Source organism: Trachinotus anak, unplaced genomic scaffold (genome assembly GCF_046630095.1).
Source record: "Trachinotus anak isolate AG129_WGS33_773 ecotype Australia unplaced genomic scaffold, CSIRO_AGI_Tana_v1 ptg000019l, whole genome shotgun sequence".
Classification (NCBI taxonomy): domain Eukaryota; kingdom Metazoa; phylum Chordata; class Actinopteri; order Carangiformes; family Carangidae; genus Trachinotus; species Trachinotus anak.
The window spans coordinates 4,466,255-4,482,500 of NW_027273870.1; the positions used below are offsets into that span (position 1 = coordinate 4,466,255).

Here is a 16,246-nt window from a genome sequence, read left to right on the forward strand (position 1 = left end):
TGCGTGAACTGTCCCTTTCATGTGGATCAGAGTTGAAGTTCTGTCTGGCAGAGGATCTAGTCTCAACACCTTAATTCAATTTATATTGTGCGAACATGGTGCATATTCTTAAATACACTTGCATTCATCAAACAGGCCTTTTTGTAACAGCAGGCACTTTGACTTGTCTTAGTTCACTGCATAATGTTCACCACCAAACGTTTGTGCAGAACCAAAAGGAATATGAAAAGCACAGGGTTTTACTGAAAACATTAACAATAATTTATATTCTATAAGTGTCCTGTGCTGTACATGTACAAGGCCCTGAAACTGAGGCAGCTAAATGAAAACCATCAAATCCACCCTCAATATCATTTCAGAGTACTTTGAACTGCACTCTTAACAGATACTTGTACAAAAGCAACATGTGTTTCATGAATTCCAAAATAAAACCTCATAGCAGTGATCGTAAAGCTATACAAATACATTTATTTATCAAGTATCAAACTCACACATACACACAACTTACATAATTTTCAGTTTGCAAACAGATTGCACTGTGTGGCAACCCAAAGCATTCATGTTATTATGGTTGACACATTTATCGTTTTATCTCAGGGCCAATGTCTTACAAGTGTATAGGTTTTTACATTGACACTTAAAATTATAGCAGCATTTATAACAAGACATTTTTCATCTGTTTTCTTTTTTGATTCATGTTATTACACGTTTTAAAAAGCATTTTCTTTTAATTAAAATATTTATTCTTATGTTGCTGTTTCCTTTTTTTTTCTTCTTGCCATTTCCACCTCTTTTATTCATCTGTTTACCCCTACTCAAGGAAGCCAAGCACAGTAGTGAGAGAGGAAAACACTGTGCTACTCTATAATGAGTTTTTTCACTGATAAAGATCATCATCACCTTCTTCTCTGTACAGATTTGGCCTCCCTGACCCAGGGCCGGGCCCCTGACCTCCAGACCGGGTGCCAGTGGCAGAAGGGAACCTAGGTGGAGAAAAGGAATGTGGAGTAAAACTAAAACAAGGTCAACTTGTCCATTACTACATTTTCTGCTGTGACACATGTACGTACAATACTTTTACGTGTATATTTGTGTGTGGTTGTACCTGAAGTTTCCGAAACCTCGGCTCTGCTGCAGAGTTTGAGCAAACATCTCATATTTGCGGATGTCATTGTCACTGACAGAGCGACGGGCAAATCGCATTGCCTCTTCAAAGTGGTCCTTTCTGATCTCAGGAACTGGATCAAAGTCCTCATCCTGCACACAGAGAGGAACATCATGATTACATGTGGAAACAATACACTGTGTGTGTGTGTGTGTGTGTGTGTGTGTTCCCAGTCCAAAGGCTGAATGTTACACAACACACAGCCGCCCTTTAGGGAACTTTTTATCTTCCACAGTCTCTTTCTGTACCGAGCACACACAGCCTGGTACTGCTTTGACGAGTGGAGCGTGTGTGTGTGTGTGTGTGTGTGTCTGTGTGTATTTAAGTCACAGAGAGTCAATTAGCAATTCCTTGTTGTATACAGTAAATATGGTGTAAATAAGTGAGTATGCACTGCAGCAGCAGTCTGACCATGGGGATGCCTGGTCTGTTCTGCCTCTGACGCTCAGCCTTGATCTCGGCCTCGATGGCTTCACGGATGGCCAGCTTACAAGCCCGCTGACAGATCTCAGTCAGGTCAGCTCCAGAGAAACCCTCTGTGATGCCGGACAGGTACTCCAGATCCACGTCCTACAGGAAGGACAGAAAAGTAACGGAAAGTAACGTGTTGTGAAAATAATAGTTTTTGCTATATTTATCTTACAGCTGAAGTCACTATTTCTACTATTTACTCTTGTGAAAATGAGGAAGCTACTGTACAAAGAAATTCGTCTTTGTATGAGGGTGTGACTAACCTGTGCGACAGGAGACTTGCGTAGGTTGGCGTTCAGGATGGCGGTGCGAGATGGTTTGTCTGGGAGCGGGATGTAGATCAGCTGGTCCAAACGGCCCGGCCGCAGGATGGCTGAGTCTATGATGTCAGGTCTGGGGTGACCAAAATGAGAAATAAGTAAACTGGTAAAAATGCAGACATTAAAGGGGGGGAAAAAAAACATCCCCGTGTTTGCACCTGTTTGTGGCGCCAATGATGAAAACGTTCTTTTTGTCGGACATGCCGTCCATCTCTGTGAGAATCTGGTTGATGACCCTGTCGGCTGCACCACCTGCGTCACCAGCGCTGCCTCCTCTGGATTTGGCAATGGAGTCTAACTCATCGAAAAACAAGATGCAGGGGGCTGCCTGCCTGGCCTGTCGGCAGAGAAGAGGCCGGGAGGTCAGAGAGGTTTCAGAGTCAAACACAGGATTCAGAGCTGACCAAACACACTGATCTTCATAGAGCTTAGACTAAAAATCTCTACTGTTGTTCCTCCCATTATTGTTATTCTTTTACTCTTTACCCTGCTCTCACCTTATCAAAGACGTCTCTGACGTTCGCCTCTGATTCTCCAAACCACATGGTGAGCATCTCAGGTCCTTTAATGGAGACAAAGTTTGCCTGGCACTCGTTGGCTATGGCCTTAGCCAGAAGGGTTTTCCCACAGCCTGGAGGGCCGTAGAACAACACTCCACGAGACGGGGTCATCCCAAACTTCAGGAACTTGTCCGGATACTCGACAGGGTACTGAGGAGAGCAAGATGAGGGTTGATGGAGTGTCGACGGGCCTTGTGTTTGCAGCTATGAATGGTGTCTGCTGGCATGTGTGTGTGTGTGTGTGTGTGTGTGTGAGTGTTTCTTCCACCTGAACAAGCTCTTGCAGTTCTTTCTTGACCTCATCCAGTCCTCCGATGTCCTCCCAGCTGACCTGGGGCACCTCTGCTACAGTCTCTCTCAGAGCTGATGGGTTGCTCTGACTCAGCGCCCACTGATGGAGAGATGCATCTCTCTTCACTTATTCAGTCATTAACAAGCATTCATGTCTGGCTTTTATTGTGAGGTTACAGATTAAAAGCTGTACATTTGTTTTTTCAGGGAATTTATATGTACACACAGGATAAAGGGGTACGTGTGTGTCTGTGTGTGTTTGTGTACTTGGAAGTCATCCATGGTGACAGCCAGCGAGTTGAGCAGGTCAGCATCAATAGTTTCGTCCTCCAGGTCTATGAGGGTCATCTTCTTGCGGATGGCTTGCAGAGCAGCTTCTGAGCACAGAGCAGCCACGTCAGCGCCTACATGGCCGTGGGTCTCCGTGGCGATCTGAAATATGTTTGATTACTCAGGGGCACACATGCATATAAAGATTGATGCCAGCAGACAGTGTTTTTTTCTTTTTTTTTCTGAGTGTAGCATCTTAGTTTAAAGCTCCTTTTTTTTTCAAACATAACACTGAAATTAGACACTGACACATTTCGATGCACAGTGATGTTGATGGAACTATGTTGTAATGGTCAACTGAATCTGTCACTCCTAGACATTTACTTGAACTTGAATGTTTATTGATCAGATTCTCACATTTATGTGAAACAAAAATTTCAATCCCCATCTTACCTTTTCTCATCAGAGCTATTATTTTCTGGAAGTTACACTATAAAGTTTATTGTCTAATTATGTAAAGGTTTCAGAAATCCAGAGGACCACAGTGAAAACAAATGTGGAAAAAAAGCAACAATGAAAATCTTCTCATATGGATTTGAGGGGATAATTGTCATAAAGCAAAGTCTGATGTCAAATGTTTATCCTGTAACACGAAGGTATTAAAGAGCACCTCACTGACAGTCCAAAATCCAAAATCCAAAAGATATTCAGTTTACAAAGAAACGCAGCAAAGAAGCAAAGGATTAAGAAGATGGAACAATGTAATGTTTGGCATGATTTCTTGAAAGGGTGACTTAAAAAGTTAATTGATTGTCAATCAACTCATTGCTTCAAACTTAACGTTTGATCAGTGTCTTTTATGTGTGTTAGCTTGGGCTGCTACTCTGGCTCACCCTCTCCAGGTCGACGTCGTCAGCCAGTTTCATGTTTTTGGTGTGGATCTGCAGGATCTCCAGCCTGCCAGTCGAATCTGGGATTCCAATGTCAATCTCCCGGTCAAACCTGCCTGGAGAGAGATATCACCATATTAGTAAATGATGGGTTCGTTGTATATGTGTGTGTGTGTGTGTGTATGTATGTGTGTGTGTGTGTGTGTGTGTGTGTGTGTGTATCTGTCCTGACCGAAGCGTCTCAGAGCAGGGTCCACGCTGTTAGGTCGGTTTGTTGCTGCCATGACAACAACATGAGCTCTTTGCTTTAGGCCATCCATCAGGGTCAGGAGCTGTGACACTATACGCCTCTCCACTTCACCGTGGGTCTACACACACACACACACACACACACACACACACACACACACACACACACACATATTTTCTTTTTGATTTTTCCTGATTCCAGAGAAATGAAACAAGCATAACAAGCACTTACATCTGTACATCTTACAGATGTGACACAGTTTTTCTACACATATACTAATCTGACTCAGCAGAAAAAGGCTTCTTAACTTGTTCTTTGTTGTTTACCTTCTCTCTCTTGGGAGCGATGGCATCCAGCTCATCAATAAAGATGATGGCTGGAGCGTTATTCTCTGCCTCCTCAAACGCCTTCCTTAGGTTACTCTCTGACTCTCCCGCCAGCTTACTCATGATCTCAGGACCTTGCCACAGAATAATGCACAGCATGTAACACACATTGTCTCCTACACAGAGCTGTTAATAGGGAAAACAATGAGTAAATGATAATTTCCAATCAGTTTCTTGTAATTCTGTGTACTTTATTTTGAAATGTTTTCACTTTGCCAGACCAGGATCAGCTCAGTTCTCCATCTTTTCCTTTGTATAAATGGTCTCACTGTGTCACTGTGAAGAAAGCCTCACCGTTGATGAGGAAGAAGAAGGCACCGGTTTCGTTGGCTACAGCTCGGGCCACCAGAGTCTTCCCTGTGCCTGCAGGGCCATACAGCAGGATACCTCTGGGGGGCTGACAGAGGGGGGAGACAAACACTCTGAGTCGTAAGTAGAGAAATGTCTAATGCTAGAATGGGAAGAGGCTGATTTATGGGTGGATGGGGTCAGGGTTTGGTTGTTTGTGTATGTGTGTGTGTATCCATATTACACCTTAACACCTATAGCCTTGAAAAGACCAGGGTGCCTGAGGGGAAGCTCCACCATCTCTTTGATTTGGGCCAGCTGCTTCCGACAGCCTCCGATGTCGTCGTAGCCGATGTCATTGAGGCTCTCCTCCTCGTCCTGTCACAGGGCAGAATGCAAGACTCAGATGAGGTGGACTCTATTCTCTGTCATTAATATTAAAAAAACTGGTTCCTTATGCTAATAAGGGTACACATTATATGACTTTGATTTTGAAACTTGATCAAAGTTTGACAAATATAAGTCTAACTGTAAAATGCTATTATGCATATTGAAATGCCTACATTATACACTGTACTATGGATGAGGGAGAAGTGAATTTCAAGTGAAAAAATGTGTTTTTTCTCTGATGATAGACAACAAACAACAAACAAACAGAGCCTTAGACAAAGCTCATTTTTCAAATTGAATATTGTTTTCCTTGCTGCAGCCTGATTGATATCATACTTCATTTCCCTGCTAGTAATACACAAGATTTTGAAATATTTTTTGCATTGATGCTTCAACAAAGATGATGTGGAGAAGGGGGTTCTTCCTGGTCCTCCTGCAAAGTGGCCACTGAATGTTAATTCTCACTGACACTACACAAACTGCCGGCTCATAAATCTCTCACAGACCTCTCTTTTGATTGGTTCTCCCTCACAGTATATGACAGTGTCTGGGGCAACGATGCAGTGGGGGCTGGGGTCTGTCTCCACCACCTTGAACTCCACCGCCCTCATGCTCCCCCTCACGAGGAAGATGTCACCTGAGAGAACAGATGACAAGCAACTACATACAGGAGCATTTGAATGTGTTCAGGGTGCTGTTGCTGTGATGATTTGGTTGCCGTGTTATGAACAGAGCTCTTTAATAGCTGAACAATCAGCAGCCAAGGAGTTGTGGTACCTTTGTGTACGGGCCGGTAAGCCTCCAGAAAGTACGGCTTGAGGAAGACGTCAAAGAGGCTCCCAGTCAGGCCCTGAATGGTGTCATCTATAGGGAGAACATGGATCCTTTTGCCGTACTTGATATCAGGGCAGGCATGGATGCTGTGATAACACACACACACATCAGCAGGTACCCATGGATTACTCCCGATCATTTCATGTGGTGTTCTCAAACCCCACGTCTGAATCAGGTGTGAGAGCTACCTGATGACATCACCAAGCCGGACACGCAGGTTGCTGCGCGTCACACGATTCATCCGGATGCGTTCATCTCCACAGGTGTCATCAGTCAGGACGATACACACCGTCTGACGTTGTTTCCGCCCTCTCAACACCACCGTGTCCCCCCTGAAGAGCTGCAGCTCCTCTGTCTTATTCTGGTGGGGAAAAACACACACACACATATACACACACACACACAAAAGTCTAAGACCAAATACATTCATGCCTTTGGTGTATGTTTACATTTTACACACACCTGAGACAAGCTGACAATGCTGCTGTCCTCACTGAGAACTTCATCCACAATGAGTCTGTTTGGTCTGTGCTTCTGCTTCAGGATGGCGGTGGAGAAATCTTCTCCCTTTGAGCTTCCAAACAAGAGGCACATTATGACTCTCACATGCACGCTCTGCACTCGTAGCTCTAATTTCCTCATGTGACACTGAGCTGTATTTAGACTCTCTTTGACTCTGCACATAGCAACTATATCAGTGTATAGATATTTGGAATTTTCTTATCAATTAATCAGTATTTTTGAGTTTAATGTAAAAAAAAAAAAAAGTTTCAAATCTTTTTATTTTATTTTATTTTGGACAATATCTAATAATTTCACATGCATTAACACCAGATTCATGACATTAAACATGCACTGGATGACATATGTCAATACTTAATAATAAAGCATAACGTTCACATATGCATGAGTAAGCACCCACACATACTGTACACATGCAGCTGTCTCACTCACTCTGCTCCTCCTGAGCCTGGCATGACTGCTGTCCTTTGTCTCGTCAAATTTCAGATATCTTCAATTTTTCACACTCAGGGTTCTCCCGCTCACTGCCTTCTTTAGTTGTTTACTGTGGTACATTCAAGAGCTGACCTTGTATGAACTGATTTCTGTTCTGATCAGTGCCAGAGGTTTTGGTTTCACCCAGATCTGATCTGCCCTGGTGTGGTCTTGGTCTTCCCGAGGCCCAGACGTTCACAGCTGACAGTCTCAGTGTTTTCTTTTCCCTTTGTTATCTCGAACCACCATGTTTGTGAGAGCTGTAGCCTGTCTGTTTATCATTGGAGATATTAATATGCTTCTCTGTCTTATGTGTAACCCCATCATGTACGCACACACACACACATACACAGATCCCAGGCAAGCACTTACCTTGGAGAGCGTCCCAGGACAGATATAGCATGTTATTTCCTCCTCCCTCTGCTTCTTACCAGCAAATGAAAGCACAAGTACCTCGCTGGTCATGGCAAACACTTCTCGACTTGGTGTAAAATATTTATGGGTCACAATAAATGCTGCATGGAGCCTATTTTCCAAAAGAGCAGACTTTAAGTACGTCTCATTCTCTGGATAAGTCCCCCCATGGTCTTTCCTCCTTCGATGCCTTGTCATTGTGACTGAAGGGAGCTGCTGTTGCGACCCAACTGCTTTTAACCGTTGGTGGATTCCCTCCCTCATACATACTCACAGACATGCACACACTACATATGCACGTTTGTGTCAGGTACACACATACACACGGCCCTCACGTGAGCACAAACATACACAGGCATTGTACACACTTTCACAACATGCAAACAGGAACTGCAACAACTGAGCATTCACACATTGTGGTGTTTTTTTTATTTAAACTTTTATTACTAAAACTGTCCTTTAACAAATAACAGGAGACAAGCAACAAGGACGAACCATACTTCCCCTTGTGAGACTCGAACACAGCCGTACTCGCCAACAGATGTGAACAAATGAGAATGAAGTGACGTGAACAGTGACAGTGTAACACACAGTTTATTCCACCAACTGTATGAACCTGAATATGTGTTCTTTGAAAGAACTTAAAGGGGTGGGAATGCATAAAGAAATGTTGACTTAATCATCGATTTGTGGAGATTAGACTGAAAATGTTCACACAAAATGAAACCAATATGCTGAAAACAAATATAAACACAAATATAACAGCAAAAAAAAAAAGTTATTTTATGATGCAAAACCAGGAATGTATGCTGTTACAGTGCAGTGTAGGAATGACAGTTTGAAAGCATTTGGTTTAAGGCTTGACCATTAAAAACACTTCAAAAATGCTGGTGGTATGAGATTGATTGACTGAGCTTTACCCTGCGATAACATCTTTCAGTTGGACGAAGTTATTCCAATAATTTACAAATGGCTAATGTATTAAATGAAGTATGTTGAAATATATCTACAAATTTATTTTACTATATATAGTTTATAGCTGATTGTTCTGCTGATTTCAGTTGAGTTAGCTGGTGCGTTTGATCAACATTTCTGCAGTCGACTCTGGAGCCGGTTTCACAAAGACATTTTAAACTGCTCTGTGTTATATCTGTCGGTAATTTTGCTTTTAAATGAGTCTAATGCAGGTTGCACCTCTTCAACTACTGCCTACATAGAGATTAGCTAAATGTTACTATTTACACCCAGTAACTGACACAGCTGCATAACAATGCTAACGTTAGCTTGCTAAATATGATCCATTTAGAGTAGAAGTTAGAGATAATATGAAATACGGTCGACATATCTGACCTGAAACGTCATCAGTGCTCTTTGATAACAATGTAAACATTCAAGATTTAAATAACATTTCACAAAAATAACAGCATATCTCAAAATTACGAAAAATGCCGTTTAGATGGGTAAATAGCATCAGTTAGGTTAGCATAATCAGATATTTCCCCCTCATTCTAAACTGTATGAATACTACTTACTCTAAAATACATATTTCTCCAAGTATCGAGATGTAAATAAACACCTACATTTATAAAAGCTTTGTCTTTTGCGCCTCTAAAACTGTCATTTTTGCAAATGTGCTATCTTATAATCCTCAAGTGACTTCCTGTTTACTTACTTAATTGTTCTTGATTGGACAGTGCTACAGATGTTTCCTAGCAACCAATTTACACATTACTAAGGTCTTAACTAGCTAAGACCTTTCCTAAGTTTTGATGGTGCAACTGGATTTAGGACACCAGCTAAGTAGTCACTAAGGACTTAAGAACTTAGGGAAGACTTCAAGTTCAAAGCAATGGATTTATGAAGAGCTGGTGCAACACAAACCTGATTCTGACTGATGAGTTAGCAGAAGTCCAGAGTCCTGCCACAATTAGAGGACACAGCAACTTAGCTCTGCTTCAGGTCTGCACTGCACTGACATTTTATTCTAATGGAGGTTCTAGTATTCTTACACGCATTGCTGAATTTTCCCAGTAAAATATTCTTGTAATCAATGAACTCTTCCAGAAGGCAAACGTTTTCTGCTGAAGCAAACAGAGCTGAGTGATTGGAAGTGGTCGCTCAGTCAGTCATGTGTTAGTTTGACAAAAATAAGCTGTAATTTAGCCACACTTCACAGCAAATGAGTTCTACCCTAGAGTCAAGAACAAGAGAGCTTTGTGCAAGAGATAAATTTAGGAGTCCATGATCAAGTCTAAACCACAGTGAAAGTCTGTCTTTGTGGAACCGGACCCTGATCTGGTGATGCATAGGCCGGAGCAGATCATGGTTAGCTCTGCTTGAAAATATTATGAGCATGTGTATGTCTCAAATTTTCATCTGAGGCATTAAGCGACACAAAATCAACCACCTGCTGATCTACGAGCTGAGGAGCTCCCAAACATCTAGGGGGAATTATCAGCTTATTGCTTTGACCAACCGCCATTTGTAAAAGATTTTATCTGCAAATATAGGACTTCAACGATGGGTCAGCAGCAGTTTCACAGAATCTCAGCCATCTACTCTTGTTTCTGGAAATGTATTAAATCTGGTCAACCTCTAAAGTGTTGCTGTTCAATCCAACACACACAGTCCACGTGTATATCGACAAACCATGAATCCACAGCAAGAACCTTTCGAATCCCAGCCCCCCCCCCCAAAAAAAATCGAACCGAAATTTACTTCCATACAAAATAACCACAACCAATTTCAAAATGAGCATAAAGGTCAGCATGAAACAACAATTTAAAGACAAACCCATCTTGCACAGTTTAATGAAAAAAAATTCCAAAGTGCTTGATCATTTTAAATAAAAATTGCATGACTGTTTTGAAGCTCTGCATCTTAAAATTTTAGTCTACTTTCTCCCGCCAACATTTGTGCTCTGTCTGGTAGAAAATCCTTGTTGTCCAGGAAGTCCAATCTTGTTCCTGTGTGTCATTTATGGACCAGAGCAGTCGTAGAGGGCCAGGAGGAAGAGAACCACAGGTGTGTGTGTGTGTGTGTGTGTGTGTGTAGTTTCACATGAGATGAAAAGTAAACTATACTGTATATCATGCATGCATTTTTATATGATTACTTGAGTTACATGTAGATACAAACATAGCAGTCTCTCTGTGTGTTTTTCGTGTGTGTGTGTGTGTCGTTAGCAGTCGTCATCTTCAAAGTGTGTTTTCTGCAGAACCTTTACATGACGCTCATAGATCTTGAGGGCGGGGCCGAGCCTGATTGACAGGCCAGTCAAAACATCATTACGCTGCATGAGGAGAAGGGACTTGCCATCGATTTCCTAATGAAGAGAGCAAAGCAATGGGGGTAGGTGGGTAGGTTAAAGGTTAAACTGTTTAAGGTACAGCTTTTAATCCTGTCTGTGCTGCCCTCTTGTGGTTGTTAATGGAGATTGCAATCTCACCTGGGTCCTGAAGGCTGCAGCCTGCTCAGGGAAACCTGCTGCTGTGAAATAATTGACCACGTCAGACACTGTCCAGTCCACCGGGCTCCCACTGGCCCCCTCAGACTTCATAAACCTGGAAATATGAGGAAGAGGACAGTTGGCCCATGGCCCCATTACAAAACCTGCAGGAGATGTTAAAATAATAAACGTATACAGCTATGTCAGAGCTGACAGTTTTATGATGGAATGTAGTTTTATTTAGTTACATTTTTATTTCAAATTTTATTTCATGTGAATTTATTTTCTATGTTTTGGTAATAACTGTAGGTTGAAGGAATAAATTGAACCTTGAACTTGAGATTGCTCCGCTTCACTGTTAGTGTAAACAGGAGTATCAAATATTCCATTCTGATTAGTGTTGAATGACGCAGGTGTTGTTTCACTCTATTTTAAGGTGGTAACACAATCAGGTAAAGGGTTATCTTTGACAGCATGATATGGAGAACACATGCAATGCCCGACGACAAGTTACTGGATGTTGAGATGGAAACAAGCCTCACAGGGCCAGACCACGGTAAGTAAGTAAGCACCTTTTGAAACCTGGGTTACAAGGTGCTGTACAGAAAAACATTGAAGAAATACATAAAAAAACACACAAAAAAAACAATGAATAACAATAAAAGAAAATAATAAAAACAAAAGTTAAAATGTGTAAGGGAAGACGTTTGCAGAGGGTGGGGGCCACAACTGCAAAAGCACGGTCTCCTTTGGTTTTAAGCCGAGATCTTGGGAACAGCAAGAACGCAGTGTTTAGTAGGCCTCAGTGATCCCACCATGGTCGGTGGACACAGTAAGTCAGAAATGTAAGATGGGACCAGCCCATGTAATGTTCTATAGGTAATAAAAAGAACTTTAAAATCAATTTTGCGCTCTATGGGTAATCAGTGTAGATTTGCCAACACTGATGTGATGAGTGACCTACGCTGTGTATTTGTTAGCGGCCTGCCAGCCGCATTTTGGACCGACCGGAGCCGAGACACAGAAGGGTGATTCAGGGTAGTGAACAGAGGATTGCAATATTCAAGACGACAGGAAACTAAAATCGATGATTTTTTTCTAGATCTTAAAAGGATATAAAGATTTCATTTTAGCAATGTTTTTTCAACTGGAGGAAACAAAATTGGACCAATATATTTATGTGTTATTCATATGTTGGTCAAAGTAAATGCTTACGTCTTTTCATTTACTGCAGGAGGACCGATATGCTGTTTTACCTTTTCCAAAGCGCTCTTGGGACATTATCTGGCACCCAATCCTTTATGGCTGTTAGACAGTCTTGCAGTGTGGAGAGTTTACTATTTTCATTTAAATTGAAAGAAAAATATAACTGTGTATCGTCTGCATAGCAGCCATAGGAGAAGCACTTGAGAAGACTAATCAAGGGACCAACAGTGCGGTGAAAGTATTTCTGTCCTCGGCTCTGTACTTCATCATACTGAAGTTAACAAGCCAACTTTCAGCCTTACCACCATATAGCCTCACAGATATGTACAACAATACAGCAGGACAAAGACTGATTATACAAACTGTGGGTCATTAACTGCAAAAGATTTACAACCAAATATTAACCATGATGACTTCTTTTATGTTTATCTTAATCAGTCAAATAGCTTGAGACGGATGCAAAAATCTTCCATACTAAACCTGGTTGAACTGAACGCAGTACTAATGCAGGTATGAATTCAAATGAAGTGTAGCTTGTGAAAAAATAATTTCCAACTTGTATTCATCTTTACTTAACTAATATTCTGAGTATGTATTTAGTAATGCTTGGCTGGTGCTGTGATCCACCAACCAAAAAGCACACACAAAAAAAAGTTGATTTGTGATTGCTTATCTAGTATTGAGCATCTGCTTCACATTAAAAATGATCTGAAGGTGCCTCCCTACTTCATCGCTTCATGTTTTCATCTGTTTTCTAGCTCACTGTGCCAAAAAGATTGCACTTGTTTACAGTAAATCTACAAAAAAACAAAATGGACTTAAAAAAAAAAAACCAAGCAAAGGGAGGAGCAGGCACTATATCAGCTGTGTGAATCTGTTTGTCTCCAGTATGTCTGCTGTACTCACCCTCCACTGCTAACTCCTCCATTTATCCCTCGCTCTTCAGGCACTCCGCAGTCTCTCGGGGAAGCAGTGGGTGTGAGCAGGCAGGACGACACACCAACCTCTGTCTTACACTCCAAGTCTATGAGGGAAAAATTAAGTACCTGTTATCACTGGTAACTGCCAAACATAAACATGTAGCAACAAATACACACACATTTTAACATGATAAGTAAAGCAGAACCCACTGTTAAAGCTTGAGGAGGTGTGGTCGATTCTGTCATGCTGCAGCTGATTCTGTGAGTGGAGAGAAGAGACGGGGTGAAAGGAAGATGCGAATAAAAGTGAGCACGACAAAAAAAGACAACATCTATCAACAACAAAAGTCAGAGCTGGAAACTACTTGTGATAGTGCTGGAGGTAAAATCGTGTTCAAAATGTCAGAGGGACACGACCTCCACCTAAGTGAGGGATGAGAGAAGCTGGCTTCATGACAAAACTGCAACAAGACATTTACAGCCATCTGCTGCAGAAGTGTAAATGATGATGTGTGAGGTAGGAAGCGGACTGGTGGGGGAGCAGAGTTTGACAAGGATGATGAGTCGTATCCAGTAGAGACCTAAGGTCTGTCCTAACCACCCTTTGCTCCACTAAAATCTGTAATTCAGCGACTGTTAACAGACTGTTAATTTTTCTGCCTTGCCTTCCTGGAAAAAGATAAAATGTACCCCCAGGAGATAAATGTCTACTGCCGTTCTGACTAGGAAAGGACCTTGTAGTTTTAAGAACAATCTGTAGCTGTGTTTGAAACCCCCCCTCGAACATTTTGGATGTGATCATATTTTGCCCCATCACTAACAGGGGTAGTGTAATTTTCACATCTATCAAAGGTGAAGCATGGTAATAAAAAGTAGGGTACATTTTATGGCCACTACTAGAAGTAGTTTAGATGTAGTACTTTGCTGCTAGCCTCAAGCAGAGATAGGGAGAATTCCACAGAGGTCTGGTAAGCTCACTTCTTCTAGTCTGTAAGTCCTACCAATGTTTTACTAGAACTCATATCAAGAGTAATATTAAATCATCTAAACTCCCTGCTTAAGGTGATACAATACGCAAATGTCGAGAACTGGGGATATATAAATATTTTAAAATAGGCTGTCGCACTTTTCACAGAACAATGCATCTTTCAGTTTTTAGTTTTCATTTGAAGGTTTTTGACCAGTAGTAGCATAATGGAGCAATGTTTCTGTGAATGGCTCCCTGATTTATTTGTTCTGTGAGCGCACACCAGGACACAGATGTGCATGTGGGCGAAGCGAGTCACAGTCCTGAGGATGGTTGAACATTGTTCGACTGATCAACAGGTGGTAGCAGTGACATGCCAAGAAATGTACTGTAAGGTAAGGAAGGGGAAAGCAAACATGGACAATGTAAGTTTTAAATTTTTCAAAACACACAAATGTACACACACACACACACACACACACACAAAAGCGTTTTCAGTTTTTCTGGTTGGGCTGAATAGCTGTCTGCTCAGGTTGAAGTTGGGTGGAGCTAAGATGCAATTATATGTGGTCACCAAAATAATGAAGCAATGAAATAATAAAAGGTGCAAATCTCTGACTCTAACAGGTGCAGCAATACTAATGTGGTCAGAGGGGTCAGAAGTGTCAATCAAGCACAGTGTGTACCTGCCCACACAGTCCTCAGAAGAGGTTTAATCAGGCAACATAAGGGAAGGTGCTGCTAATAACACGAACAATGACTCTGCTCTATTCATGTGTCCCAGGGAGCCACGACAGTGACAGTGACCGGCATGTCCAACGCAGGACCCTGAAATGGAAGCAGCTAAATGAAATTCTGCCATCGCTCATTTTATTATTTACAACTGTGTTTTTCCTACTGTGACTCTGTTAAAATGTCTTTGGGGAAAAGCCTGTTGTGTCTATGTAATATGCAGAGGCCAAAAAAGAAAGAACAAATCACAATTCAAAATTCACAGACTAAGGATGCATGACCACAATAAATCATTAACTGTATATGGATTGGTTAAATACATATATTAGTTTCCTTTATGTCAAAAAAAACAACAAAAAAACCCAAAAAACACTGAGCTATAAAACATGCATTTCGTACATCAACGTGATATGAAAACGGTTTTAAATCAATATGGTAATTACATGTTAATTATACTCTAATTATTCAATCCCCCATTCATTTTTTTCATTTCATGGCAAAATGTATTCTATGGCATTTCTAGATAAATTTTGCTACAGTGTTAATGCATGGGTTTCAACACATCCAGTTACATATATTTTATGTTTTCTCTTTCCCTTCTTTGGATACATTTTGAATTTTGGACATACCACATTGCACGTCTCTATGTTGAGCTGTTGTACCTACATGTCGCTGCTTATTCTAACCACTGATTCTTCTTCAATTTATTCCAAAGAGCAACGGTTGTTGCCGCCTCAGCCAGAGACATAAAATGCATCAGTGTGTGCACCATACAAGTCATCAGGGGCTCAGAACGGCATAAAAATCGCTCGTGAAGTGAGAGCAGGATGAATCATGGTAGCGTGTTAACATGAACATTTGAGAATGAAAATGTCGCTGATTAAAAGTGATGTTCTTCACCGCATGACTGATATGAAGAATCAACAACATACGCACAAACAAGTTTTTTCTGCAAAAGTAAATGTATGACAGAAAAAAGGTGAGAGGAAGCGCTATTTCAAGACCTCCGATAGTAATCTCACTGAAATGCAGTTCAGGCATTCACAACTCATTCTGTGCTCATTGATTCAGTTTAAGTATGCAGATGAATGAGGTTCATGGAGCTCCTGTTTGCTCTCACCACAAGGGGTGCAGCAAAGTCTCTGACCCTGGTTATAGCTAATGCAAGTGCTCCACTGCAACAAGGACTGAGAATATAATGATGTCCTAAAACCATAATCATAATAAAAGCACTTAAAAAACATGACATTTGCACGAATATACCTCCCCAGGCTCACTTTTTAGTAACGTTTTTGATCAGAATTTTAAGTGTGACCGATGGACAGCAGAGGTTTTACAATTCAGCTTCACTACATTTCAGAGGGACAGATTGTTTAGATTTATTTGACAGTAACTAGAAACAGTTTCACAACTGTTGTAGATTCATGTCAAACAATATAAAGAGTGCA

General features: G+C 41.3%; 2 protein-coding genes and 1 long non-coding RNA gene across 5 annotated transcripts in view; 1 reads left to right on the forward strand and 2 right to left on the reverse strand.

Moving 5' to 3' along the window:
- Positions 1–448: 448 nt before the first annotated feature.
- LOC139636195 (transitional endoplasmic reticulum ATPase) lies at positions 449–7,735 on the reverse strand. Of its 2 annotated transcripts, none has more exons than XM_071504026.1 (18): positions 7,070–7,403; positions 6,578–6,689; positions 6,304–6,476; positions 6,059–6,201; positions 5,788–5,918; positions 5,138–5,269; positions 4,898–5,000; positions 4,544–4,677; positions 4,200–4,335; positions 3,971–4,083; positions 3,075–3,239; positions 2,785–2,907; positions 2,454–2,666; positions 2,115–2,293; positions 1,900–2,029; positions 1,577–1,735; positions 1,106–1,257; positions 449–983 (listed from the first exon to the last, which is right to left on the reverse strand). In XM_071504026.1, the coding sequence occupies exons 1-18, from the start codon at positions 7,090–7,092 to the stop codon at positions 878–880; spliced, it is 2,427 nt and encodes an 808-aa protein (XP_071360127.1). In that variant the 5' UTR covers positions 7,093–7,403; the 3' UTR covers positions 449–877. The 2 variants fall into 2 exon arrangements, with proteins under 2 accessions (XP_071360127.1, XP_071360128.1); XM_071504027.1 differs by lacking the exon at positions 7,070–7,403 and adding an exon at positions 7,484–7,735 and having other exon boundaries at positions 644–983.
- Positions 7,736–9,347: 1,612 nt separating this feature from the next.
- Positions 9,348–10,878, forward strand: LOC139636204 (uncharacterized). Of its 2 annotated transcripts, none has more exons than XR_011694356.1 (3): positions 9,348–9,484; positions 10,457–10,549; positions 10,743–10,878. It is a non-coding gene; the product is annotated as an uncharacterized lncRNA (long non-coding RNA). The 2 variants fall into 2 exon arrangements; XR_011694357.1 differs by having other exon boundaries at positions 10,714–10,848.
- samd1b (sterile alpha motif domain containing 1b) overlaps positions 10,574–16,246 on the reverse strand; it is a 9,914-nt gene continuing 4,241 nt past the window's right edge. Inside the window, exons 4-7 of the mRNA XM_071504028.1 lie at positions 13,310–13,358; positions 13,086–13,203; positions 10,974–11,088; positions 10,574–10,850 (exon numbers count right to left, since the gene is read on the reverse strand). Of these exons, the coding sequence (XP_071360129.1) occupies positions 10,707–10,850; positions 10,974–11,088; positions 13,086–13,203; positions 13,310–13,358 (426 nt within the window). The 3' untranslated portion in view covers positions 10,574–10,706. The remainder of the gene's footprint in view (positions 10,851–10,973; positions 11,089–13,085; positions 13,204–13,309; positions 13,359–16,246) is intronic.